Source organism: Phyllopteryx taeniolatus, chromosome 1, assembly GCF_024500385.1.
Source record: "Phyllopteryx taeniolatus isolate TA_2022b chromosome 1, UOR_Ptae_1.2, whole genome shotgun sequence".
Classification (NCBI taxonomy): Eukaryota; Metazoa; Chordata; class Actinopteri; order Syngnathiformes; family Syngnathidae; genus Phyllopteryx; species Phyllopteryx taeniolatus.
Window position 1 is genome coordinate 6,065,133 of NC_084502.1, and position 27,012 is coordinate 6,092,144.

Below are 27,012 nucleotides of genomic sequence, written 5' to 3' on the forward strand. Positions count from 1 at the left end.
TCCTACAAATATGTATTTTAATTTCAACACATCTTTTCTCTCCAATGTATTTCCAACTCATCCCCCTTTTTGGTTCCACTGTTAACTCTTCAATCCAAGCACAACTACTCTTCCTAATAGGATGTGTTGGATTGGTGTGAATGTGAGCGTTTTGTCTGTGTGTGCGCTGTCACCGGGGCTACAGCTCACCCGCCATCCTGAGGAGAAGCGCTTTCGAAAATTCACGCACATATCCATACTGTCATTTAAAAGGCGTTTTAATAACCCTTCCCCTTTTGTTTAACACTCCATCCACATCGTCTGGAGGCAAACTAGGGAGAAGAAAGACGATTCAACTTTTGATAAATCAGATTTTATTGCAGGAATCAACAATTACAGCAAAAAAATGCAGAGGGTCGAAATAATCCAAATGCATCCGACGACGTAGACGGCAGACATCTGGCCTCCTGCCCGCTCGGGGCAGCACACCATTATCAAACCCAATCCACTTGCACTTCAATGCATCAAGTCCTTTTTTTAAAAACAGAGGAAGCTTCCTGCCTGCCACAGCTTGGACCCTTCTGAGGAGAGAGGGGAAGCCAGGAGAACGGAGGAGGAGGCCAACCAACATGCGGTGGCCCTTCAGTTGGCTTTGGCACGGAGCTGCGCCCTTTTGCCCGTCACCGCCTGGAAGCCGGTCTTGATGCTAGCGACGGAGCAGCGCGAGTGGCACGTCTCGCACTGCAGGAAATAGAGGCGAGTGTCCTTCTGCAGGATGGTCTCGGGGGAGCGGCAGGTGTGGCACGTCACATACTCCTCTGCGGGGTGGGGGGCAAACACCATGTAAGCACAGCGTATTTCACCGGACATCCTTTACATTGTGTTCCACGACACTTGTTCAGCAGACGACCAGCTCCGATAATTATTCATATTCCTTATTTACCAACACCCAACATGCTCGGCAGATGCAAAGTGTGGAGACAAAAAAACAGCAAAACTGCTTCTGAAGTGAGTTTCAATTAAAAATACCATATACACAGAGACCTACTGCAGCACTAATTACAGCAAACCCTTGTTTATCACAGGGGCTACATTCCAGAAAACCCCCGCAATAAATAAAATCTGCGACGTAGCTACCGGGTCTTGTATTATTCTATGAATTCATAAGTTTCATTGTGGTGTGAAAAAGTGTTTGCCCGCTTCCTGATTTTTTTTATTGGTTTGCATGTTTGTCACACTTAAATGTTTGCCATCATCAAACAAATGTAAATATTAGTCAAAGACAACAAGTGAACACAAAATGCAGTTTTGAAATGGTTTTCATTAAGGGAGAAAAAAAAAAAATCCAAACCTACATGGCCCTGTGTGAAAAATGGATTGCCCCCCGTTAAAACAGAATTGAACTGCGGTTTATCGTGCCCGAGTTCAATTTCTCTAGCCACACCCGGGCCGGGCCTGATGCTGCCGCACCTTTTCTCAATTCACTTCGATAGGACCTGCCTGGCGAAGTGAAGCAGGACAAAAGATCCTCAAAAGCTAGACATCATGCCGAGATTGAAAGAAATTCAGGAACAAACGAGAGAGAAATTGTGGAAAAGTTTATAAAGCCATTCCTAAAGCTTTGGAACTCTACCGAACCACAGTGAGAGCCATGAGCCGTAAATGGCGAAAACAGAGAACAGTGGTGAACGGAAGGTTCACCAGGAGCAACCTCGTCAAAGTCCTGACCTGAATCCTATTGAGATGGTGTGGCTTAAAAAGGCGGTTCAATGTGGCTGAATGGCAACAATTCTACAAAGACGGGTGGGCTAAATTCCTCCACAGACTCACTGCACGTTATCGCAAATGCTTGATTGCAGTTGTTGCTGCCAAGTGTGGCCCAACCAGTCATTACGTTTCGGGGGCCAATCGGTTTCTCACACGGGCCCACATAGGTTTGGATTTTTTTCCTCCCTGGATAATAAAAATAAAAAAATAAAACATTGAAAACTGCATTGTGTGTTTACTTGTGTTTGATGACGGGAAACATTTAAGTGTGCAAAAAAACAACCGGGAAGGGGGCGAACACTGCACAGCGCTGCATATGCAATTCAATGCCGATGAGACACTTTAGAGGGGCGTTGATGTTTTATTCGTCCAATTGATGTCAGCATCCACACACTCCACACAGGCGTCTCAAAGGTGGGTGCGCTCTACTTGAATGACGTGAACAACACCCCATTTCTTGCCTTAAGCGTTGTGGCAACGTCATCAGTGAAACGCGTAAGGGAACCCCGAATTCATTGCGGTGACGTTTTTAACGACAGTAAGAGGCCAGACTTCGGTCGCTGGTTAGTTTCTTCGACAAGAATAAGCAATGAATTCCTCAAAATTAAAGAAGTACGGCAGATTGATCGGTTGGCCGGTGTTAAGATCCCAAGTACAGATCAAAGATGTAAACATGTTTCAAATCCAAAACATCCAATGGGATCACTTACTGATGTATCTTCTCAAGACATTTTCTATCTGTTTCTGTTGAAATCGTCCTTTGATCACGAGCTGGTTATTACCGTCAATGGAACCGCTGAAAGGACATCAAACAAATGACAGCTTTTGAAAATGGCCAACACAAAATCCAAAAAGACGCGAAATAAAGCCCGCAAAATGTAGACACCGACCTTGTTCCGAGCTCGGCCAATAGGAAAGCGAGGAGATGTTTGGGCTGACGATGTAACCTGTGGTTCAACGCACACAAAAGTACATTTGGGACATTTGTAAAAGACGAAGGCCGAGCAGGTCTTGGTCTGGATGGAAGCTCACAATTTGCAGATATCTGTGAAGTTGACAAAGGAGGTCTTTTTGGTTCCCACTCGCACCACCTGAGGGGGTTTCATCACAAATTTCCTCTTCTCTCCCGCCACCATGTCCGGGTTTTTTTCCCTCATGATGTTAAAAACTCTGTTGAGGAGCTGAAAGACAATGTTTCATCACTTGTGAACAAAGCGAGGGAAGAGTGGATACCTTCTTTTTTTCGACTTGTTTGACAATTCCAGTGTGTTAATTCACATCGCACAACACTCAATTCCAAGCAAGCAATTTTACTGGACAAGAGCCACTGTATCGAATATTTTTATAAATGGATAGGTCTAGCGATTATCCCATCGATTAAACAAGTAATCAGATCAATATTGATTTTGCATTCTCTTTGTCTTTTATGCACTCTTTCCTCCCGGCTTGACACCATTGCGCCAACTTATTTTTACACGCAGCAACATTGGTCCAAGTGGAAAATTGATCAGTGAAACGCTTCGAGACAAGGATTTTGCTTCGACCTAGTGGACCTGTTTAAATCAACCTAGATTAAATGACACATTAAGTGCACAAACAGGAGCGGAAACTCGGCCAACATGCTAACACAAGTAACAAACGTAGTCCTCGCGTCATTTGGCTTCATTTTGCATTTCCAGACGACCGTGTATACATTCTGCTGGTTGTAGCGCGCCCACTGAATGACGTGACTCTGTGTGACGTGGCCTAATCGGCATAACGGTTGCTAACTTACTGTAATTAAATTACTTTATTGCAATGAAATTACTTTAATAAATACTGTTAATGACATGCTTACTGTAACTTTCTCACTGTCCCAGCTACGTGGACGGGTGTTGTCCAGAGTTCGAGCCCGCTTGAAAATCTAATCATTGTCTCCGGTCTGTGCTGTACACCAGAAATTAAATAACTACATTTGTAAAAAAAAAAAGAAAAGAAAGTTTTGTAATACAATACGAACTAAACCACACTGTGGAGTTGAGGAAACAAACTTGCTGTATGTGAACGTAAACATTGAGTTAACACCGTAACGGACTTCCAAAGCACAAATTAAATAAACTAGCTAAAAACAAAGTACAACAACTTTTCTCTGTGCAGCCAGCTTAACAACAGTGTGCACCAAGTACACACAACGCTACACTACAGGGGTTACGGCGGTGTTGCACAATGTTATGGAATGCGCACAATAGTAGTGAGTTGGAATAAAGTGCCGTTCGTTGGCACATAGTGGACACAACATCGGGGAAGACTTCGCGGCGCTCGCTGCCCTCGTTGCGCTCCCTCCCCGGTGAGCCGAGGCTAACGATGCACGGCTAACTGCTACGTTAATCCACAACTCGGGCATTTTCCGTACTCTCGGAGCCGCGCCGATGTACATGGACTGCGTCGCCTTGTTGGCTGGAAATTGGGCTGCTCCATAGACACACGGAAGTCGTCAAAAGTGAAAGTAGACCGCCAGACGTAGAGGCGGATTAGTTTCAGCCAGCGAACGCAACACGGGCAAACCGGAAAAAGTAGTCCCGTGACAAGCAGTCGGAGGAATATATATTAGATTCCGTTTGGTGGCACTGTGAGCTCATATGGCTGTTTGTGGAATAGAGGAACACAGTTGAAAGGGTGTGATTGCGGCATTTCCGAGATGACCCCGGTTCATGTATTTGAAGACCGCGATTATTGGTTTTGATGCAGACTCGTTGCAGCCTTAATGAATCGTGCTTATAACTTTTTGCCCCTCCATTGTATGACAGCTAAGAATGTTCAAATGATACTTGACAAACCGTGTGTACACTTGACGGTTAGGTTTCATTCTGCAACGCATTTCCAGCTTTTCTTGTGGGGGAATTGTATTTTCTTTAAATATGAACAAATAGGACGTCGACCAGTGTCCGGGAAAAAGATTGCGTTCCACTGAAAATGTATCGAAATATCCATCGTCTCTCCCACAATACTGTCCTTTCATGATGACAGTGAGCATGGTTGAAAATTCCTTTCACGCGTGTGTCTTTACCTCATCATACGTGTAGTCTCTTTCAGAGCCGGCCCACGCTGGTCCTGTGGTGGAGCTGAATGAAATGCCATCATTGTTTTTCCCCTCATCATCCTCCACTGCTGGATCATGCAAAAACAATTGCATCGTTACATACTAATAGGTAATGTGTACAGGAAAATACATTTGATTCAAACAGCACCTACTCTGGATGCTTTACGTGGCATCAAATTGACAAAGGAGAGATATTGACTCATTTATAAACAACAATGTTTTGACCTTATTTACACCCACAAAAATGGAGGTTAAGTTCACTTTGTTTTCTTGACGGAATGTGTCAATAATTGACATATTTCAACCAGATATTTCCTATATCATTGTTGGTTCTCATTATCTACCAGCTAGAACATTATGGCCGCTTGCACAAGTTAACAAGACTCAATGCAAGAGCGACATCAAACATTGTCTTGACAAAGATACGAATGTTTTTCATTCATACGGTCAGAGACATTACTATGTTCATGATTGCGGCGGTTGCTGTGTTGAGCTGTTGTTCTTCTTTCAGATTTCCATGCAAGCAAGCTATTAGACACGGCTCTCTCTCTCTCTCTCTCTCTCTCTCAGTCTGGTGGAGTGCACAACTGCCGCCAGACAACTCAAGCAAATTGCAGCTCCAGCTCTTCTATCGGATGTCTTGCTATTGTGCAAGTGGCATAATCACGTGGCTTGTCAGTGTGAAGTGTACAAACGAGCGCTCATTGTTTCGCTGTCTTCATTTTTGTCTGACAGGCGTCTTCACTTTCATGACACGTGGAATACATCGAATGTATTTGTGTTCGTTTCCATCTTATGCATGTTGGTAATAAATTCAAACTGCCGATGTGTCCGATCAGTATTGTGTGCATTGTCTTGATCGGGTAAATTAAATTACCGTCATCCTTCTCAAGAGGTTCTCCTTCATCAAAATCCACTTTTTTGGCCTTCTTCTTCTTGGCAGGAAGCATCAGGTCCAGGTTGTCCTCTTCAAGAACATCACTTTGTTCTCCCTCAATTTTAAGCTCCTGGTTTGAACAAACAAGAAAAAAATGGTTTTAACTTGCTAAAAAGATGACCCTGGAACACTTCAGGAAAATAATCTGAAAGATGTCGCTTACTTTCATCCCCTCCTCGATGTCATTGTCAAAGACCTTTTTGGGTTTCTTTTTCTTTTTCTTCTGGTTGAAGAAGTTCAGGTCATTCAAATCGTCAGATGTTTCTGGAAAATAAGAAAGCAACCCTGCTTATTCTGGAGCTTCAGGGGTAGCTGTGGCCGTACATTTTAGGAGCTCAAACACACACACGACCTCCTAACCTTTCTTTCTGCTGTCCTCTTCATCCATGTCCAGGTCCTTGTCGTCGCCAGCCTCTGGTTCTGCCTCCTTCACCTCTACCTCTCTCACCTCTTCTCCTGCAATCCCATCTCCTCCTTCCTCGTCCAGCATGAAGGGCTTCTTCTTCTTCTTCTTTTTCTTGGTCATGTTGGGATCAAAAATCATCTGAAGACGACAAGTCAGAATCAGAGACCATGACGATCTTTGTTTAGATATTTGTTACAATTTTATTCCAGTAAAATGGCATTATATTGCAATTTTCCCCCCACAATATTGCAACTTAATGGTCGTAAAATCCAAACTTGACTCATGGAGAAAATAACAACTGTCTCCCAAATACAAAGGCGTTCCTGTAACAATCTAACTTTATTATGGTAATATTACAATTTGATTCTCATTAAATTACACATTACAATTTGCTTCTCAGCATAGAAATGATCCCCAACTACATAAAAAAAAAAAAAACTCACAAAACATTCTTCTTATACCATTCCACATTCATAAAGCGATACTCCAATCTGGTAGAAGTGTAATTTAATTCAAGTGAAAATTGCAATTGAATTCCAAATTAAAAAAAGCATTAGTTATAATTTAATTTCACAAAATGACCCTTTTATTTTCCCAAAACTACGACTTCTCGTAATGTTCGGTAGCTGTCCTCATGCGATTTCAATTTGATTCTCGTAATTACGATGATATTGTCGAGATTCAGTAGATTTATTCCCGCACTCGTTCCTTCTTTTCGGTGCGGCGATTCGTCACAACATCAGCCTCAACATATTTTCGCCACATATCGACGCATCTATAACGTTAACATAAGCACGTGCATTTATTTGACAGCAGCAGGGTCGTCAGTTCGACACAGGGGGAAATTACAGCATTTTGTTGTTTATGATGTGGAATATTACGGCTAACACGAAGCTAATGCTAGCTAACCTAGCCCATTGCTCATTTCCATTCGGTTTAAATTCTCCCGCAGCGGTGACAAGTCATGTAGACAAACCGTTATGAAGGGTGACTTTCCGCAAAACAATATGGCATGCGATATTCCCATAACGTCAATATTGCCGAGTTGTTTTTGCGTTATCGCGCCGTTGTTCGCGCGGCACCAGCCATGTGAGACCTACTACGGACCGGGAGGTGCCGAGGCCCAAAGTCATCCTCATCTCCTATCTCATCCTTCAACTCACACAGTTTGCCCCGTAAACGTCCACAAATAGAAAGCGTGTGGAAGACAAGGAAGCGGGATGACATACCTCATCTCCGGACATGTTTGCGAGTTGACCGGTGACTAGAAGCTGGTTACTTTTTGTTTTTTGACGGCTTCTCCACGGCAGATATCTTGCGTCAGCGGCAGAGTCGGAGTGCGCATGTCAGTGTAACATGACGTCACTTGGATGCGACGTCAGGGACGAATGTACAAAAAGTACGAAAGAAACATTTTTGACTTATTTTTTTCTTTACCGAGTGCGCCACAAAACAAGCATTTAAGTATTTGTTCATGCTACAATTCAATGTACCTGTAAGACTCCAATAGATGCCCTTTCAATTAGTAGGTAAGGACTTGGGCTTTGGTTACGAAGGGCAAATGAAAATGAAGCCTTTGCAAAGCATTGAACCATAGAGATACATAACCAATGTTATATCAAATATCTATGTAATCAACCACTAGGACCAACTGTTTCGAAAATGGGTTCATTTCTTGAAGCTTTAGTAACAGTGACCTCTCCTGGTGAAAATAAGCACTGCAGCGATTTAAACCCACTTTCAAAAAATTATATATATATATATATAGTTGATGCACATATACACTAAGACTAAATATCATGTTCTATTTACAAATAAAGATTGATGTATGTGTGTATTGTGTTATTTCCGGGAGAGTTATGAGGGGAAAATGTCATAGTTTGGGTGTGCTTGTGTAATAATGGCCATTAGCCAGTGTGAGATGGGGAACAGTCAAATGAGGAACATTATTTTTTAACACTTTTTGAATTGAGACGGTTTCTTTTTTTTTTGCTCACAACTTCTCCATATTTGGAAAATAGTCGCTCACAAGGAACAGATGATCTTTGCACACACACATGCAGAAAATGTTGTGGTTTTATTCTCTCTTAATAGTCTTTGATTATGTATCCTGTATTATATTGTCTTGTAGATGTATTTTACTGCTTTTTTACATCAGGGGACTACAGATGAAAACTAGCCTTCTGGCTAATTCTGGCTTTTTTAACCATGTGTACTTCATGTGTTTTATGAAATTGCATTGTCCCCTTTCAAATAAACTGATTAACGAATGTTTTGCTACTTGGAGCAGGTGAGAGTAAAGCAATGGCGTTAACCCATTAAGGGACAACTTTCAGTATAATAAAAATAATGCTGTTGATCCTAAGGCCCCAAACACTGAAAAAAAAAATTCACTGAAACTAATTTCTGACTAAGATGATGAAAAGATTATCAATACAACAGTTGGCATATGATGCGAGTTATACCGTTCAAATTATGTGCTTCGAAGACATTGTTTTCATCACAGACTATAATAAAACAATTACTTAGCTTGTATGTATCCACAATCAAACTACAATAAAGTAAAAAAAGAGGTCACACAAATACAAGAATTGTTTTCTTTTAATGAATTTGCAAATAATATTCTTATCTGGATAAATAAAAGATTGAAATGCATACATGCTTGCCCATCTGAAATTCCACAGTTTTCCCACAATGTAAAAAATGTACATCATGAACTTGAAACTGTAAACCACTTTTGAACTTTGAACTCCGAAACAAAATGCAACCATTGTTAAAGATGCAATAGTAGTGTGACAATCTTTCTTCAACCCCTTGTGGATGCAGTGGAAATGTGACCATCGTCGCTAGTAGTATCATTCTAACATCCTAACATTTGAAACGTAGACCTCTATTGTCAGAAATCAGGGTGAAAAGTGTTGAAATGCTCAACTTCTTCCTCTTCTAGTCGTGCTCTGTGTTTGCTGACATCTCACCTTTTGCTGCATGCTTCCCAAAACTGAAACAGAGGCTCTCTGCGACGGCAGAAGTTTCATCGTAGAAAAACAGATGCGTGGAATATTTACACCAAATAACTAACCACTGGGGAGCAGGTGTGTATTCTTTCTTTTAGGAGGGGGGCGGAGGTGTTTTAAGCCAAAGCACGCAGATCCAGAAGGAACTTGGGCTTTGAATTCAACAGAGAACTCATCTCTTTTGTGAGTGCACAAGCCATGAAAATGCAAAGTGTGCACACAGTTGATGGGAGTCCTGTCACAATGTCACACTGACCTGAACTCTGAGGGCCAGGTGCTCCTCAAATATTAGTGACTTTGCTGTATGAGCCCCCGTTGGCAAGCCTCTATCTAACTGAGCAAATGGTGGAAAGTCTAAGACTTGGGTAAAGAAAGACTACAACATGTTTGCTTTTTTGTTGGGGCGGGGGGGAGAGGAGTGTTAAATTGAGTTCAGGCGATTTCTTCCAAGACAAACAAACACACATCATCTTATCAGTCCATTCGTGCCTTCCTTCCTCAGCTCAGCTCAGCTCTGTTCTGTTCTGTTCTGTTCTGTGATCCCGGTAAGCAAGATGCATCGTGTTATGTTTACATGGCTTCCATCCCCCAGCGTTTCAGGTCGCCCATGTCGTCTTCGTCGTCCTCTTTCTTTGCTGCTGTGGTACGAAAGAAACTGAAGGTTACCAGATGAACGAGAAAAATAAAGGTATAACAGAGTGCATGCTGCATTTTGCTTTGGGGGTCAGCAGTGATGTCAGTAACGCATTACTCTAATATTACCACTTTATTTCAGTAACGAGTAATCTAATGCATAACTATTTCCAAACTGATAATCAGACTCAAGTTACTTGTCCTAGTCACCGTGTGTTACAATTTTGGCGCGCTTGAGTTGTCCAGCAAAAGTTCAGTTTGCTGAATGAGAATATTGAAATGAGCTCACTCAGTCGTTAAGTTGTTTGACAACACAATGGAAATGCCCGTGAGCTCACTACTACGCCAAACACACCCGACACTCAGACGTAAAGAACAAGAAAAGAAATGTGCAACAGAAATACGCCCCGACAGGAAAAGTCATTTACACACATATATTAGAATACTACGGGCCAACACAAACAACAATAACGATTAATGTCATTTACTGTGTACAAAAGACTCGTTTGTTTATGTTTTTTAGGCAGGCGAATTTTGCGGGTGCTATTTTCAGGGGTCTTCCGTAGCTTGAATGACAGCATGGTAGAGTGAGTGGGGAAAGAGAGAAAGCAGTAAGTTACGATATTGACAGTGACATATTTAACTTACAAAGTTAGGAGTATTTTTTTTTTTTATCTTTTCCCAGAATGTGTGTCCGTGAGAGGTTAAGTTCACGCTGCCCTTCCGTGTGTGTTCAATTTTTAAGTTTGCGAAGTACCTACCTGTTATGTGCTAAGTTAGCATGCTATGCTAAGTTCGGTGCGACGTTAACTTGGCGAGCGATATGACGTATGGTCTGGAAGTAGAGCTAATATTGTCTTAAAGGTGGACATAAATGAAGGCCTGCCGCACACTGCACATTGGGGTCGAACCTGATTGGACCATTGCTGACTCACCCCCCCGCACATTGAGCGATTGGATATACTATATGGGCGCCCTGAACAGCAAACCTATTTAGGCGTTTCAGGCTGTACGTACAGTATATTGTACTCTATCACATTTATTAAACCATAAAAAGATTGCGGGTTGCTAAGGAGAGAGGACGTGAGCGAGAACAAAAACGAGCGCCCGTTGACTTTACTGTACCGACCGCTTAGGCACATTTTGGACAAGCTTCGCTAATTCATCCACAGGAGCATTATAAATATAGTTAAGCATTGCTGTAAAACATAATATTTGATACTTTATATACTGCATTTGTATGGCTTGGTAGCGGCGCGGCAGCCGTTTTGTCTCGCGAGTGAAAGCTCATGTGTATTTTTGATTGGCTGTAATCTCCAATGTTGTGACAGCGTTCATCGTTGATTCAAATATTTAATCGCAGCGAAACCAGTGGCGGACTAATTAGCCACTCATAAAAATAGTTGCTGAACCGCGCACACTGTGGGACATTTCAGTCGGCGCATATGTCGGAATTTTGTCTAGTTCATGTTTTATTTTGGCCAGGACAACTTGAAAAATATTGTTGACCTCAAAGAGTTTCTCTCTCAAAGTTAAACAAGAACAAGCTCATTTGAAGAGGTCTCACCAGGTCTGGAAGGTAATGAAGTAGAAGGCACGTTTGGAAGGGGGATGTTTTCTGGTCCGACGTCCAGCAGATTTTTATCCAGCTCTTCTTGCTCCAGTTCTTCCAGCTCAGCAAGAAGCTCATCCTTTCAAAGACAACGAGCGACACGAAATATCAGTATGCTTTAACCAGGGTTTACATTGCACGATTCAAGTAACACAATTTGGATTTTTTTTACTCAATAGGCACAGTTGGCATATGCCCCATGGCAACGCAAATCGAAAAGAAATATGCCCAAACAACACAAATAAATCCCCCCCCCCCCCCCAAAAAAAAAATTGTTTTGCATATACTCATTAAATTGGAATTGGGTGCTTGGACCTGCAGGGTAAATCTAGCTTTGTTGCGCTAGTCCATTTAAAATACATTGTGCGTGTCTGGACATAGTTGCGAGTTGAAGTCATCTGACAGGAACTTGTAGAAAAGAGTGCATTCGCTGTTTGACTGAATGCAAGCCATTCAAAGTGAAATGAAATCCAACATCCCGGGCCCTCCGAGACACGGCGCTTCCCACCTCATCCAAATCTTCTCCAAAGCCAACAGGTTTCGAGATGGCGTCGGAGATTTCTTGGGCCAACTCCTGCTGCTCGGTGATGTCAGACATCAAGTCGTCCACCTTGTCAATGTCCCTGAAACAACAGCCGCCAATGGAAATCATAATGTGGGTTTTTTGGACATACTTGGCAAATAAAGATGATTCTGATTCTGATTGTGAGGGACATAATCCAATTTTGTATTGGCAATTGGCAATTAGGTTGGGGCATACAGTGTCATCTCCAAGTGTAAAGTATATTCAAGCAGATTTTAATACATTAGTAATGTTCGGCAAATGGATGCGTCACATGAGTCTTGTTGACTTTAGCAACTTTCAAGTGGCACTGATAATTATATACGTCATTGTACACTGAATCTGAATTTCCTATTTTTCGGGGCTTGTGGGCTGTTGTATTCCGCTTTCTTCCCGTATTTGAAAAAGTTGCATGCTACGTTCATTGAAGATACTAAAACGTACTGAGCTGTGACTGCTTTGTCTACATGTGCCCCGCGATTGGCTGGCATTTGCTCTCTCTCTTCTATCGAACTGGCTGTCACTCGACCGTTTTCCCATGTTCATGACATGTTCATACAGAATCAGTAGGCTGGACTTTTTTTTTGTTTTTTGAGTTGAACACAAAAACTTTCAATCCATCAAATGAGCAGCCGGCAGCTGTGGCTTACATGTTTTCGTGGGCCGACTTCATGGCCTTGGCAGCAAAGCCCAGGTTTTTCAGCACTTCAGTGTTGGTGTTGGCGTTCTCCAGAGCTTCTCTCTGGAACTCAATGGTGGACAACGTGCCATCGATCTGGCCCAGCTGCTTCTCGTAGCGCTTCTTTCTTTTCAGAGCCTGCAGAGCCGCTGCAGGAGGGAGAGCGGGCGAGAACGGATCAGCGCTACAACGGGACTACCGAAAAAGGATCAACCCTTTAAGGGTTCATATTTTGCCAAAGCCACTTTTTCTAGTATTTGGAATGTGATATTATCTCTGTGGTGCCTCACTAAACGTGTGAAATATGATTTGAAATCATCCACGCATTCCTGAGTACCAGATGTTTTCCTGCCAGAAGGCCTGAAATCAGGTCATTTGAATTTCTCAAGCTTATTTATCACTAGCGAAGTAATCCGCCTTCCCTCTCCGCTCCGAGGCAGCGCTGTCAACATAACAAACACGTGTGCGCTCACCAGTGGGTCGTCTACACGGAGGCAACCAATCGGAGGAAAGGGGGCGTTCGGAATCAAATATGGACAAAGCGGATACAAAACTGGGTCAAACAGAAGTAGCTGTCAGAGGGGCCTTTTCTGGACACTCGTATGACAAAAGCAAGGTGAAATTGACACTTTTATACTAAATCCATGTTAGAGAGTCACTTTATGGAGGTCTTAAATTTCCAAAATAAAAGACCTTTAAATCGAAACAGTTTGACAAAATAAAGTTGGCCAAAAGATCTCAAAAAGCTGCAACAAAATGCCACGATCCAAACAAAATACAAGAACAGATGATAAATAAAGCAATTGATCAGTCTGGAAAGGGTTACATGAGAGCCCATCCATCCATCCATCCATTCTCAATACTGCTCATCCTGTTCAGGGTCACGGGACGCCGAAGCCGAGCCTAGCTGACTTTGGGCAAAAGCCGGACTGCTTGCCAGTCAGTCACAGGGCACATACAGACACGGAAAACAATTCGCACTCACATTCACACTGTCACTGTGTGGGAACTGAAACCACGCTGCCGAAGTCAGGCGAATGTACCACTACACCATCAGTGACTATGGCGAGAGCTTTTGTCCACAAATGCAGAAAACAAGGAACAGCGGTGAACCTTCCCAGGAGCGGCCGGCCTACCAAAATTGCCCCAAAAGTACAGCAACGACTCATGCAGGAGGTCATGAAGTAACCCAGGACCACATCTAAAGAACCTGCCGGCCTCCCTTGCCTCAGTTGAGGTCAGTGTTCATAACTCAACAATAAGGAAGAGACTGGGCAATATTGCAACTATGAGCTCAAGGCAAAAACCACTGTTGACCACATGCGCCACATCCCCTTGGAAGGTTATATCTGGTGTAAATGTAACACAGCATTTCATAAGAACATCATCATAGCAACAGTCAAACATGGTGGTAGTGTGATGGTCTGGGGTTGCTGCGTAAGTTCAACTTGCTGTGATGGAACCATGAATTCTGCTCTTCACCGGAAAATCATAAAGCACAACGTTCTGCCACCAGTTTGTGACCACAAACTGAAGCACACCTGGATTCTGCAGCAGGACAACAATCCAAAAGACACCAACAAGTCAACTTCTGAACGGCTTCCAAAAAAAAATAAATAAATAAATGAAGGTGTTGGAGTGGCCTCGTCAAAGTCCGGACTAGAATCCTATTGAAATGCTGTGGAAAGACCTTGAAAACCTGCAGGTGTTGCTGAATGAAAACAATTCTGCAAGGAAGAGTGGGTTTTCCCCTTCATAAATTCAATCCTTTCAAAACTGAAATTGATGTTATTTTTCACCACTTCTTGCCGGTCACTAAGAGTATAACTGCCATGACTCATTCTGCTCGTCTAATAACTTGTGACCACGTTACATCTACGCAGGCTTATCAGCGTTGAACTTTCTTTACTTGAATAGTCACGCCATTTACTTTGGACACGGTTACCTAACACCAGTTAACCCTTGTTCTGACACAAATCATCTCTCTCTCTCTCCGTGTGGACATGTTTGTTGGTTTAGACCACAGGTGTCAAACCCAAGGCCCGGGGCCCAAATCTGGCCCGCCAAGTCATTTCATGTGGCCCGTGAAAGCAAATCATCTGTGTCAACTTCCATGATTATCGCTCAAATTCTGATAAAATAATAAACAGTAGCGTTGAGACATTGCAAGCATGCTGTGTTTATGGTAACTTGAACAACGGTTGAACGCTTATCCTTGACTTCTGAGTTCAAAACTAGGTATCCATCAATTTGTATGTACTAATGAGGTGACTAAACATTTCTACCGTTTCACAGTCAACGGCCCTCTGAGGGAAACCGTGACTCCAATGTGGCCCGCGACCAAAATGAGTTTTCCACAGCTGGTTTAGACGCTCGTCTGCTATACTTCGACTGACGTCGGCCCGAATGGTCAGGTCGCCAGGTGGGGCTGCCAACAACTACGACGGCAGCTATGTAACGTTAGCCAATTCGGCTAACATGCTAACTCCGAGCAACGATTCAAGGGAAGGGCAATTGAGACACCGAGCAGGTCTGCCCGTGGCCGAAACGCGAGCGGGTAGCTTACCCCTCTTGTTTTTCGTGCCGTTTTTCTTGGCAATTTTCAGCTCTTGTTCAATCTTTTTCTCCAGAAACTCCTGCTTCTTGGTTAGCATCTCCTCGGTTTCACGGAGTTTCTGGATCGCCTCCTGTGGGCTCGGTCCCTTACCCGCTTTGCCTCCCCCGCCAAATATCTTACCGAACAACGACATGGCTGTGATGCTACACGCTAATACAGTATTAAAAATTATATATCTGAGGAAATATTCCGCTAACTCTTGGCTAGTCTTAACACCTCGCCCTGCCCGTAGGATTGTTGATGTTTCTCTATTTCCGGGACAAGGCCGGGTGACGTCATGATCCACGATGACGCCACGCAATGATTGATGGAGATTTGTCTCCATCTGCTGGACAAATTACATATGGAAAATACAATACAAATTGTGCACTGTATAAAAAGAGGACCTAAACGTTGTTGTTTTTTCTTTTTCAGCAGCGAAGCTGGATAAGTCTATTGGAAGAGCTCCTCTGCCGATGCTGAGTTCCACGGAAGGAAGGCCCGTCCATAACGGAAAGAAGTTAACTCGGTGATCTCTGGTCCCTCATAAGACTCAAACATCTCCGTCTTAAGTCCCATGGTCTCACCGGCCTTTGGAACGAGTTTATTTGACAGATTTGACTCATCGTCCCCATTTGTGAACCCATTCAATTTACTCCAACTTCAAAATATTCTGCATATAGCAGTCATCCCAGATCCAACTCCAACCACTTCCTGAAGTATGCGGATGACACAGCTATGTTGTGGTGGGCCTCATCAAAGATGGTCACGACGCACTGTGCTCTTGCAGTCATCTTTACATGGTCGCCACTCCTCGGGAGAGAAGCGACACTGCTGAACTTTCTGTATTTATAGACAATGTCTTACTGTGGATTGATGAACATTCAAGCTTTTGAAGATACTTTGCAAGAAGCTGGGAAAGGTTACCAAGTTAACTAATTAGAGGTCTTCTAAGAGCTCTTTTGAGTGAGGCATGATTCCCATTGCGCAACGCTCCTTGAGAACTCGTTTTAAGGGCAGGGCAGCTATAACCAACACCACCAATGACAACACATTGATTGGACCCCAAGTTGTCCGACTACAGACTCTGATTTGCCATCGGAGAAGTCATTAGTCATGGGGTACATGGTGTTGTTCCACCACGCACTCATTACATTTACGTGCTCTATCCAATAAAAATATGACAACCATCATTTGTGTGGTATTAGTTGAAGTAGACCGTCTATTTTTGTGATCAATAAATGTAAAAATCCAGGGAATTCCAAAGGGTTCACATACTCTAGAAATTGTGGATTCACCAATATCTAGATACATCATTTGTAATTAGTATAAAACACGATAGTAACACAGATGTAGGCAAGCAAATATGAACCAGTGAGAGTTTTTACTATTGTTGCATACAAGTGTTTATTGAAAACGTCCACATTGGTTTTGCATGAAGTTCACGGCTCGTAATGAGTTAGCGGCTACGGTCTTTCCGCACACAAGTGGAGGGCCATTGCGGGCAAAGTGCATTCTGGGAAAACTGAATACATCTCGGAATCACATGATGAGAGGAGATTCTCTTTATGGTTCTGATTGCCGAGACTGGACCAAAAACCCCGATAACCTCTATTACAGGAATCCGATGTGCTTTTATGCACGCACCCACCCTCTCACCCTCAACGCAAACACACACAAACATAAAGTTGGAAGTCCAGAATATAAATGTTCACTTCACTAGTGTTCAATCTCTCTGTGGGTTATCAATAATAGGAGGATGTGTTTAAGTGACATCAGTCAGTAATCAATGGAAGCCTTGAGCCACATCACCGCTGTTACCTGTGCAAGCTCTTTAGGATCGAGAGCGATGGACGGAGCCACTGGATTGTAGGTGGTGATTATTTCACACGCACACACAAAAAGAGAGAGAAAACCTAAGGTTTAACTTTGTTTTCTTTGAACACATTCAAACGTTTCTTTTTAGCCCTGCCACGACAAGCCCCAACAATATTGCCTTTAAGGTTAAAAAGAAGAACAAGAGAGAAAATGTAAAGCCAAGAAGACCTCCTCATGTCGCCGTCGACGAAACGTGTCCTTCCGGGCCACCGGCCATCCATCTGTCCGGCACGGCGCCGTCCGTCCGCGCACCTACAGGGCCAGCTTGCCGACAATGACGCCGATGACAAAGAAGAGGACGCAGAGCGCCACCACGCGGGCGCTCAGGCCTTCGTTCCTCGTGGCCAAGGCCGCCACGACAGAGGAGGAAGGGTAGGAGTCGGCCGCGGCCACCGTCACTATTCTCTTCCGCAGCCCGTTGTTCTCCTGCCGTGAAGAGGGAGTGCGCAAACACATACGCGAACCAAATGAGCATGGGAAAAAAAATGAATGTCGTCGTGGAATAGTTTGTGCACAAGAGGGCACTAATGAGAACGTACGATACAGTCATCCCCGTAAACAGGGACCGAGCCATCTACGACTACGACTGGACAGCTGAGCTGAGCGAGGAGAGTCAGCCAAGTGGCCCGGAGGAGATGAGGAGCGATGTGGAAGCTAGAGGAGACTGCTGAAAATGCCGAGCCAAATGCTCTCTGTACGTCATGTTACTCAAAAGCGGACGCGACAGTTGCTTGGCTCCTTTCAAGTTGGCTTGTAGCCAACGGGCGGGACGTCACGCACGGTGTGATCGCAACGTCTTTGAGCCACCGGTGAAGGGGGACGCCACACCTCTTTTGTTTAGAACCGCTTCACGCAACAAACGGCATGGATGTTTTACGTCTATGTTTATGGTTTGCTTTTTGTGAAAAGTAATTTTGGCCCTCTGTATGTTCCGCATATATTGAAGACCAACAATAAATGCTAGCGTACCGTAAGTGAGGCATTATATATATATATATAGAGAGAGAGAGAGACCTGTATTATAAGGGTATTCTCCACAGCGCCCAACTCAGACTCAATTCAATTCTCCCGACCTGTTGTGTTGAAAGCGATTGTTAAGGCCCTGCCGTTGAGATCGTCACACATCCAAATTATCTCATTATCCAAAAGCGGAATGGCGCTTTACTGTGCGACGGCAAACACAGTTAGGGGAGGAACCCACTTTGCTGGGTTCTGCGTAAAAAGGCAACGGTGGATAAAAGAATGTTCTATTCTTTCGGTCACTGATGCACGAGTTTTGTGGGAGCTCCGTTGAAAAGGGGCGAGGAAGTCTCACCCGGATCTGTTTGTTTTCTTCCCGTAGCCTCTGCACGTCTGCCTGCTGCCGTTTGTACTCCTCCGTGATCTTCTTCACCTCCCCGTCATCCAGCGACGACGACTTTGGCAGCGCGACGTGCTCCGTCTTAACAGAAGAGGTAGAGGAATGCACAGTGTGGTAGCTTTCGGGCTCATGCTGCAGAGAGATGGCAGTGGAAGGTGGAGGAGACGTGTGAACAGGTGGCAGGGCAGGAAGGGGATTCCATTAAACAAACAAAACCCCAAAAACTAAGCTGGTCATGGATGATACCGTGACCAGTTGCAAATGGTGACGAAATCTGAACTGCTGATGTAAATCAAAATATGGATGATTTTGCAGCCAACGAGCATGTGAGATTTACCACGCTGTCATTTTCGAGAGGCATCTCGAAGGCACATCTCAACTTTGTATCCATGAGTTCCTCCGGCTTGGCCTCCTTCCACTGTGGATGTCGTCATCGCGAAAGAAAGAGACAAGACCGATGAGTGAGCATCTTTCACGATATTCTTCAACTTGACACCCTCGCCTACATCATTTATTATGAATGTTACAGTGTTTTATCGTATGGAAGGGTTAATATTAACCAGTGGTTAACTTAGCTTTTCATCAGTTACGTGACAAATGTGAGGCGCATCTGCAGCATATATTTCTATGACACCTTTATGATCTGTCATTAAAATTGAGTTCAGTGCTTTTTTTGTTGTTGTTTTAACATTAACAGTGGTTAGTTTATTTTGACGTCAACATGTTACTCTAAAATGACCAATATGTCACGAGTACTACGGACAGATTCTTTTTTTCATCATCTGTTATTTCCTGTGGGATACATGGTTTCCAAATCCAAACGAATCACACGTGAAAACCCAATCTCCGAGAAGGGACTGTCCTCGACCTCGGTGCTTCCACTCTATTAGTCGAAAGCGCTCGATCATTGCAGCGTAGCGGACGGAATCGGCCTTGATGTGTGCGGATACTCACGACGCCCTCCATGTCTGTCATGTCGTAGGGAGCCAGCACGGACAGCACCATGAATTTATGTTTACTCTTCTCATTGGGGTCGTAGTCGAAAGGTTGCAGCATGACTGTACAGGGAATACAAATTGGATTTACTCGTACAATTCAATAATCATACTTGAAGTCACGTATACACGGGCTCCTCTGTTGTTGTTGCTGCGATGTAACCCTCATTTATACGCCAAGTTTGAATGTGCCGTACTCCGTGACTAAGCCACGCTAATGTAGCGAATCGACACGTTTGAGTTTTTGAATTGAACGACAGAAATGCATGGTTTTGGAATTCCATTTTTGTTTCGATGCACCTGCAGAAACAAGCAACCATTTGCACTTCCATTGACACCTGGGGCCAATTTAGTCAATTAACATGAATGTTTTCGAAATGTGGAAGGAGGCCAGCGTAGCGTACTTGGAGAAAACCCACACAAAACACAGGGAGTACATGGAGATGCCACACAGCAAGACCAGAGCCCCGATTGAAAGCCCGAACCTGAGAACGGCGAGGCAGACACACTAACCACGTTCCCGTGCTGCCTGATATCGGATAGGGATCAGAATTATTAGATATACGGCGGTGCCTATTATACATCAAATGCCTTCAAGTGGATTAAATTTGAAGCTCAGCCCATTTTGGGGGGGGGGGGGAATGTCTTCAAGTGTCCCGATAATGAATGTCAGCATGTCTGGTGAGCCATCAGCACTCATCACGAGGCCTCACTTGGGCTAAACTGTGTCTTACTTTTTCTGTTGGCGGAATGCAAGACTTTGGCTGAACGAATGACTGTGGGAGGAGAAGGAGAGTTACGATCACGTCGGCTGACTTGTGTGTCCGAGTACAGGTTTCGCCTCCATAAATTGGAATATTGTGGAAACATTTCCATGTATTTCAGTAAGTGAAAATCTGAGATGCACCTGTACTTTTGTCCAGTGTGACCGAGAGTTTCAGCACCATGCCAGTCAGAGCTGTGATGTGATGTGATGTGGATGACCAACGGTCGGTCCTGTTAACTGATGTTTTAGTTTGGTAGGTTTCTACTTCCTGTTTTGGTCCCATTTCCGTCGGCGCGATAGCACCCTCAACCAGTTGATAAATGCACCCGTGACGGCGACGGTTTTGTTGAATTTGTTTCCGTTAGCGTTAACCGAACGGATCAACGGCTTCCTTCCTCTTTCGACGCGTAGCGTATTACAAAAGAAAGCGAAAGCCGTCAGCATATCCCGCATGACTGCGAATGCTAACCAGAAACATTGATGGAGGTTCCGGAGTCGATGACGCCGCTGTTTGGGCGAACGCAGTAACGGCGAGGCGCGGTGGTCTTGACTTTGAAACACACATTTCGATCTGTGGGGTTGGTGAGCTTCAGAGTGGCGGTGACGACGTCTGTGAACGGTCCTGAAGATGAAAACACACAGAGAAATTGAGCCCAATGATTTGATTAAGAAAACCTGTGATGTCAATGGGTTTTTTTTGAACATCGGTATTACAACCACGTAAAGCCTCCCCATTAACATTCAATCGTTTTTTTTTTTAATGAACAAATCTCCCAACATTGGCTAGCCTCCAATAATGTGGATGCGACTAAAAGATTAAAAGCTCTGCAAGGTAGAAAGCACTGGAGAGGCATGCTTGAGACTGCATAGTAGTTTTCAAAAAAAACGTACTTCAAAAGAGAGCAAGCACATAAGTTTAAAAAGCAGCGAGTCAACGGACGTTACGGACGGCGGGCCTGCTGTGACGCCGCAATGACCGCTAAGCTAGCAGTTTGGAGGCTAAGCTGCTAGCCTGGAAAAACGCCATTTCACCTCCAACGGACGCCGTGGACGCCATTCGCCTGCGCTTCGGGGACATATGACAACGAAGACCGCGGGAAAGCAACGCCGGGGGTGGGTGCGTGGGTGGGGGGGCTGCGTTGTACGACATGCTCGAGTGTGGGGCCACCGAGGCGTCACCGGCCCTGCCCCGGTGGCCTTACCTCTGAATTTCAGCTCGTGTTGAGGCTCCAGCACCAGGACTTGTTCTGGTCTGGCCATGTCCCACAGCTTCTTCCTTGTCGCGGTCGGGGCGGCGGCGGCGGCAATTTGGATCGCAGGAAGCCCGGAGAGGCGACGCAGCGGCCGGTCGGCTTCGGAATCGGAAGAAACGTCCGCTGCTTCGTTCGAGGAGGGGGCGGACACGGGCTACGATGGCGGATATAATATGAAAGAAGCGCCCGGTTGAAGTGACTGCCACCGACAGCTGCTCGAAGCTAATTTGCTAACTTTGCGTGTGGCAGCGAAGGGAGGGACGGTGAGGACGGAAGAAGGATTGGCGAGGGGGCATATATATATATATATATATATATATATATATATATATATATATATATATATATCTATCTATCTATCTATCTATCTATCTATCTATCTATCTATCTATCTATCTATCTATCTATCTATCTATCTATATATATATAGATATATATATATATGTGTATATATATATACATATATATATACATATATATATATAGATATATATATATAAATATATATCTATATATATATATATATATAGATAGATATATATAGACAACAAGATTCAAACAACTGGTTTTGCTATTTCCAACTTCTGTTCTTAAATGATATCAATAATATGCTGTTTACATCTTATTGTACCTTTTCTTGGCCACTTTTGGCCAATTGAAACCCATGAAAACTCCATTTTTCAATTCCTCATATAATTTAAGTAAAATAGATTTTTTTGAAATTTTGTATCATTTTTGGGAAAATTGAGTAATTTCATATTCTTAGTTTCCAAACAAGGTGATTAATGGCTTACTACACACTAATGGACCAAAAGAATGATGCATATATGAAATTATGAGAATAATTGTTTTTTTTCTCTGCTGTCTGTAAAAAGCAAAATAAAAAAAAAATGGTACTGAGAATGTATGTCAATTTCATTTTTTGGGGTTGTTTTACAACCTGTGCATTGTTCAAACAAATTGGAATTCGAAGGGTTCCAAATAAAAACTGTGTTTATTATTGTGCTAACAAGAACTGGTATTAAAAACAAACAATAATAGAACCAAAAGACCTACAATTTTATATATATATTTTGAAACCCAACAATGCAAGGTTAGTTAATTCAATCAAGGCCTGACGGTTAAACAAGCCATTTAATGTTTGAGAACACTCTTGGAATACAATTTCTTCTCAGAATTTTTTTTGGGTTGAAAAACAAACATTTTGTAATATAACACTGTGTAAGCGTGTTTCTCTTTACTTTGCTATACAAGCTATATTTCTATGCATGTGTCTGTTGCGCTTCAGTGTGGCAATGACATCTGCGAGTGGTCCTCAGGATGAAACAAAGTGGTCGCTTTCTAGAGTTGGACAACCTAGACTCAGTGATTCCCAAACGGGATGGCTGTGGCGCACTTGTGCCGTGAGATAATCCAGGGTGCTGTGGGAAATGATCCAATTTCACTTAATTTGTCTGAAATTGAATTACAAACATATCGTTTTTCATCTATGTTAGCAACACAGTGACAGGCGGAACAATTCAATTGCTCGTCCGTTAGATGGCAGAAAGTACAATAAACCTGTTGTCATTCATTCGTGGCTTCACATATGTCAGTTTTGTGTTCAGTTTAACAGGCCCAGAATCCACGCTAAGTCAATTTGCGAGCACATGAAGACAAGAGCATCATTATTTCAGTATTAATACTATTTGCGACGTTTTTGTCTGTTGATGTGCCGTGTAAAATGTGTGCCTTAGGTGGTGAATAAAGGCTGGGAAACACTGCTCTCCAGTGGCATTCTACTTTCACACCGTGATAGCGGCAGCAAAATCACAAGTTCCATCTGGAAAACCGAGTCCATCCATCGATGCATTGTCTAGAGCACTTGCCCTTCGTTCTGGCAGCAGGTACTGTAAGCTGCGGCTGACTGCGGGCCAGAGGCAAGGTAAACCCTGCACAGGTCACCAGCCAATCGAAGGGTGGAAAGCGGAGTATGCTTAAGACGACAAGCTACCGCGGAACCTCTCCAGCCGTCCATTTTGGAGTATGACCAGAATGTTCGGGAAGTATGCACAAAAACCTCAAGTTTGAAAAGCCATCGTGCGTGATGGCAAAAATGTGATAGTGAACATAGAACCGGAAACGGCACGTGTCCATCCTGACTTCCAGCTAGAATTTGTCAAGGACGACAAAAGCAAGTAACAGAACGTACAGCACAAATCGAGCACAGTTCCGCCTTATAAGCGGTAAGACTAACAAGCCGTAAACCTTCCCTCTGCACACCTGCACTGCGTACAACACAGTAATGTTCAACATTTTATAATTTCTTCATACAGTTAGGTGATTCCAAAATGCCACTTGGAACATGGCTGATAGGCCATCGGTGCTTTTCTACCTTCAAGGCACTCAAAGCTTAAAGCGCTTTAACGCCGTCTGCTGTGAGGACACAGCATCAGGAGCAACTGCATTTTGCTTTCCAGTTGACAGCTTGACTGCAATGTATTAATCCAATTACCATTATTTGCCAAGGGAGAGGAGAAAAACAAAAAAAAAAAACATTCTAAATGCAAACAACTAAGGTCGACAATCAACCCGAAACATGTTCGACCTTTGAGGTTCCAGACTATTATTAAGATGATATTGTTAGCAGTACATACTGTACTTGTTTAGATCCTTTTAATCTTCAGTGCCCACACTTTGAGCTTCAGAGCAATCGTCCACATATCAGTCATTTGAGGACCTTTACGCTCAAAGCTTTGCATAGCTAATGTCTATCAGATGGGGAAAGACGAGACGACAGGAAATTCCACATCCTCCTGCAATTTAAGGGAGTGCCAACATGCAGCTTGTGGATGTAAAGTGTTGTTGCACATGTACAAGGAAGGACCTGGCGCTCTCTTCACCCCCCCAAAAAAATCTTTATTTCTCAAGAGCTCCGGTTCAGAAGACTCATAAATGACGCATACATAAAATGAGAGATGACTCTGATGTGCAGGTTAAGAAGAAGGACCCACTGCCCCGCCCCCCCCCCCCCCCCCTTCTTCTCCTCCACAAATAAAGTGAAAATAATTTTTGGTCTTTTTTTTGTGTGAGATATTTTGGTAGCAAAAAGAATGACTTGTTTTAAAAAAACAAACAAAAAAAAAACAAGGCAATGTTTTGCATTGGTTCATTTTCCCTTTGAAACCTTCCAAAATGTATGCGAGAACAACAATTTCTTCGAAGCAACACTGTCGAGTGTGCAATTTGTGATTCGATTCCTAATAAAATACCTTTTTGTGTTTTTAAAATCCATATACATTTCATATATTCATCCGTTCAGGGATATATGGATCCAAAAATAGACATTTAAATCATAAGGGGGAAATATGAGGAAGAGAAATGAACCTACAAAAAGCTACAAATGTGTGTCCCCCGGGTCCTAAAGAGAGACATGTAGGCTGCCTGGGGGATGGGGATGAAGATGAAGATGAAGAGGAAAAGGAAGGAAGTGGTGAAGCGAAGGGGGCGGTATTAATTGGCCAAGCTATACAGCGCAGTATGACACCCACTTTAGCTCATTACACACGTACAGTCGTGATCAAGGCACAGGGATCTTCTAAAAGTTATTTTTTTCCTCAATAAAGTTGTACAAAATAATACATTTTACAGTCTGTACAAGAATAATAGTTCAGCAGGAAAGTAAACTAAAACGGACAAAGGATGGGGGAGGAAAAAAAGTGTCCCGTTTATTTTTGCCATTTTCTTCCTCCCTTTAAATTTTAGAATTATTATTCTTTTTTTTTCCTCTTTAGTGCAGACGCAGGTCAGAGGAGGAAAAGGGGAAGGAGAAGGAGAGAAACGGAGAGAGAAAGCACGCAGGGCACAATGGCACACAAGTCCACTCAGACCCCCCCAAAAAGTAAGAAGAAGAAAAAAAAAAAAAAAAAAGCTGTGTTGAAAAAAAGACATTTCTCTCGAACTCAGATAATGTACTGGATGCTTTTTGCCCTGTTTGCTAAGTCCCGTAGAAGTCTTCAACTCACATGTACAAGGTTATCTCTGTGGTCAACTCCCGTCCTTTGTCCCACATGTTGATTTCAAATTCCAGCAGGGGCAGGAGGCCCACCCGCGGTCCCATTTGCGGACAAGACGGACAAAGAGAACACACCTCCTCCTTTGCTTTTCAAACGTCCGTTGACACTGTCGCCGGGCCCCGATGTGTTTAATCTCAACGCAAAAAGCAAACAAAAACAAAACTGGCTCTTTGATGAAAAGGCCACTCTGCAGAGCAGTTTCTGGATTTCGTTTTGCAATTCACTAAATGCAGATTTGCTCCATCTGTGTGTGAGAGGAAATGTCACTTTTGAATACCACGATATGCATATGTGATAGGAAAGACTGCGACGTGTGTGTGTGTGTGTGTGTCCTCATGCTCGCAAGCAGTTTTGATTCAAATCCTGAGCATGACACTCGTATTTCTGTCTAGTAGATATGAGATCTGTTATCATGTACGCGCGACAGTTCTCTCGTTCCACCAAAGTAGCAGCGCTCCAAGCGGCTCCGAATGTAAAGTCAATTCCAGTCCAGACTGTGTGGCTGAGAGGGGCGGGGGGGGAAGTGGCCAAAGTGATCAGAATGGAGTTAGCAGCGAGGGAAAGTTGGCATCGTGTACTGTGTGAAGTGTCTTTTTGGCATGTCTGTGGAAGAGTTCAAAGACTCGGGGTGTTCCCAAGTATCTGTTTTTCTTTTGCTTTTTCCTCTCTTTTTTGTTTGGGCCAGAACATCACAAGAGCTCGTACTGCCGCAGGTGCATCCTCTGGATGATGTCTCGACAGTCATTGAAGACGCGGCGGATGTTTTCCGTGTCGACGGCGCAAGTGAAGTGGGGGTAGCAGTAGTGCCTCCCATCTCCACTCGCCGTGCTGATCCTCTAGAGAAGGAACAAAATCACATCATCTCAGTATTTAGATGCCCTTAAAACAGATTGCTGAAAATGTGTGCGTGTGTTTGTCCAACTGTATAGATACATCGTATCTAGTAGATAAATAGTTCATTTATTTCAGTCATGCAGGTCAAAAAGTGAAACACAATGATTCATTACAAAAAGAAAATACTTTTCAGAAGGCCCATTTGTCGCTCATTTTTGTATTGAAAACCATTGTTTCTTATGTAATATTCAAATTTGTGATTTCCCACTTGGCCTCACACATTCTTTGTAGCGAAAACAACGTATCCTCTATGTACATTACTTTTCAAGGATACTAAGTAAGCTGTCTTAGCGCGACAACCAACAAAAGAAAAATCAACAATGTAGGCTCCATATTTCGAGCGATGCATGTCAGTCAAAACAATGTTTTATCATTTTTTTTGCATTACAAAAAACGGTGTTGTGGCAAAAATTGTTGTTGCGCGTAGAACGCCGCGGAGATCATCTCCCGTCATTGGTCCGTTTTAGTCTCATGCTGTGATGACGTACTCGGCGTGCCCCCCGGTTCTACGTAGCATCTACGATTTTGCAGCATAAATAAACGTATC

The 27,012-nt window shown here is 43.4% G+C and overlaps 4 protein-coding genes across 9 annotated transcripts in view; all 4 read right to left on the reverse strand.

Moving 5' to 3' along the window:
- Positions 1-336: 336 nt before the first annotated feature.
- eif2s2 (eukaryotic translation initiation factor 2, subunit 2 beta) lies at positions 337-7,533 on the reverse strand. 2 transcript variants are annotated; one of them, XM_061766422.1, is made up of 9 exons: positions 7,398-7,533; positions 6,123-6,306; positions 5,926-6,026; positions 5,703-5,832; positions 4,793-4,890; positions 2,779-2,927; positions 2,637-2,693; positions 2,457-2,542; positions 337-797 (listed from the first exon to the last, which is right to left on the reverse strand). In XM_061766422.1, the coding sequence occupies exons 1-9, from the start codon at positions 7,410-7,412 to the stop codon at positions 622-624; spliced, it is 996 nt and encodes a 331-aa protein (XP_061622406.1). In that variant the 5' UTR covers positions 7,413-7,533; the 3' UTR covers positions 337-621. The 2 variants fall into 2 exon arrangements, with proteins under 2 accessions (XP_061622406.1, XP_061622396.1); XM_061766412.1 differs by having other exon boundaries at positions 4,793-4,893.
- A 1,218-nt stretch (positions 7,534-8,751) lies between these two features.
- Positions 8,752-15,571, reverse strand: LOC133474621 (charged multivesicular body protein 4b-like). 2 transcript variants are annotated; one of them, XM_061766444.1, is made up of 5 exons: positions 15,235-15,571; positions 12,640-12,817; positions 11,936-12,050; positions 11,383-11,506; positions 8,752-9,817 (listed from the first exon to the last, which is right to left on the reverse strand). In XM_061766444.1, the coding sequence occupies exons 1-5, from the start codon at positions 15,416-15,418 to the stop codon at positions 9,753-9,755; spliced, it is 666 nt and encodes a 221-aa protein (XP_061622428.1). In that variant the 5' UTR covers positions 15,419-15,571; the 3' UTR covers positions 8,752-9,752. The 2 variants fall into 2 exon arrangements, with proteins under 2 accessions (XP_061622428.1, XP_061622418.1); XM_061766434.1 differs by having other exon boundaries at positions 8,752-9,820; positions 15,235-15,567.
- Positions 15,572-16,642: 1,071 nt separating this feature from the next.
- On the reverse strand, positions 16,643-21,794 carry LOC133474630 (vesicle-associated membrane protein-associated protein B-like). 3 transcript variants are annotated; one of them, XM_061766475.1, is made up of 6 exons: positions 21,466-21,794; positions 20,733-20,885; positions 19,457-19,560; positions 18,840-18,920; positions 18,458-18,634; positions 16,643-17,568 (listed from the first exon to the last, which is right to left on the reverse strand). In XM_061766475.1, the coding sequence occupies exons 1-6, from the start codon at positions 21,521-21,523 to the stop codon at positions 17,395-17,397; spliced, it is 747 nt and encodes a 248-aa protein (XP_061622459.1). In that variant the 5' UTR covers positions 21,524-21,794; the 3' UTR covers positions 16,643-17,394. The 3 variants fall into 3 exon arrangements, with proteins under 3 accessions (XP_061622459.1, XP_061622450.1, XP_061622441.1); XM_061766466.1 differs by lacking the exon at positions 21,466-21,794 and adding an exon at positions 21,296-21,436 and having other exon boundaries at positions 18,458-18,583; XM_061766457.1 differs by lacking the exon at positions 21,466-21,794 and adding an exon at positions 21,296-21,433.
- A 2,856-nt stretch (positions 21,795-24,650) lies between these two features.
- gnas (GNAS complex locus) overlaps positions 24,651-27,012 on the reverse strand; it is a 36,732-nt gene continuing 34,370 nt past the window's right edge. For both annotated transcript variants that reach the window (XM_061766562.1, XM_061766571.1), the window contains one exon: positions 24,651-26,407. In XM_061766562.1, the coding sequence (XP_061622546.1) occupies positions 26,261-26,407 (147 nt within the window). In that variant the 3' untranslated portion in view covers positions 24,651-26,260. The remainder of the gene's footprint in view (positions 26,408-27,012) is intronic.

What these genes read in the sequence shown, in the direction of transcription:
- LOC133474630 (XM_061766457.1), bottom strand. Translation starts at nt 21,413, where the DNA reads ATGTCGTACAACGCAGCCCCCCCACCCACGCACCCACCCCCGGCGTTG. An exon ending in GTCCACGGCGTCCGTTGGAG is followed by an intron (nt 20,886 to 21,295) that starts GTGAAATGGCGT and finishes TTTCATCTTCAG; the next exon opens with GACCGTTCACAGACGTCGTC. An exon ending in AACCTCCATCAATGTTTCTG is followed by an intron (nt 19,561 to 20,732) that starts GTTAGCATTCGC and finishes TTCCCTGTACAG; the next exon opens with TCATGCTGCAACCTTTCGAC.
- eif2s2 (XM_061766412.1), bottom strand. An exon ending in ACATCGAGGAGGGGATGAAA is followed by an intron (nt 5,833 to 5,925) that starts GTAAGCGACATC and finishes TGTTCAAACCAG; the next exon opens with GAGCTTAAAATTGAGGGAGA. An exon ending in ACCTCTTGAGAAGGATGACG is followed by an intron (nt 4,894 to 5,702) that starts GTAATTTAATTT and finishes TGCATGATCCAG; the next exon opens with CAGTGGAGGATGATGAGGGG.
- LOC133474621 (XM_061766434.1), bottom strand. Translation starts at nt 15,418, where the DNA reads ATGTCGTTGTTCGGTAAGATATTTGGCGGGGGAGGCAAAGCGGGTAAG. An exon ending in AAGTCGGCCCACGAAAACAT is followed by an intron (nt 12,051 to 12,639) that starts GTAAGCCACAGC and finishes CTGTTGTTTCAG; the next exon opens with GGACATTGACAAGGTGGACG. An exon ending in TTGGAGAAGATTTGGATGAG is followed by an intron (nt 11,507 to 11,935) that starts GTGGGAAGCGCC and finishes TGTCTTTGAAAG; the next exon opens with GATGAGCTTCTTGCTGAGCT.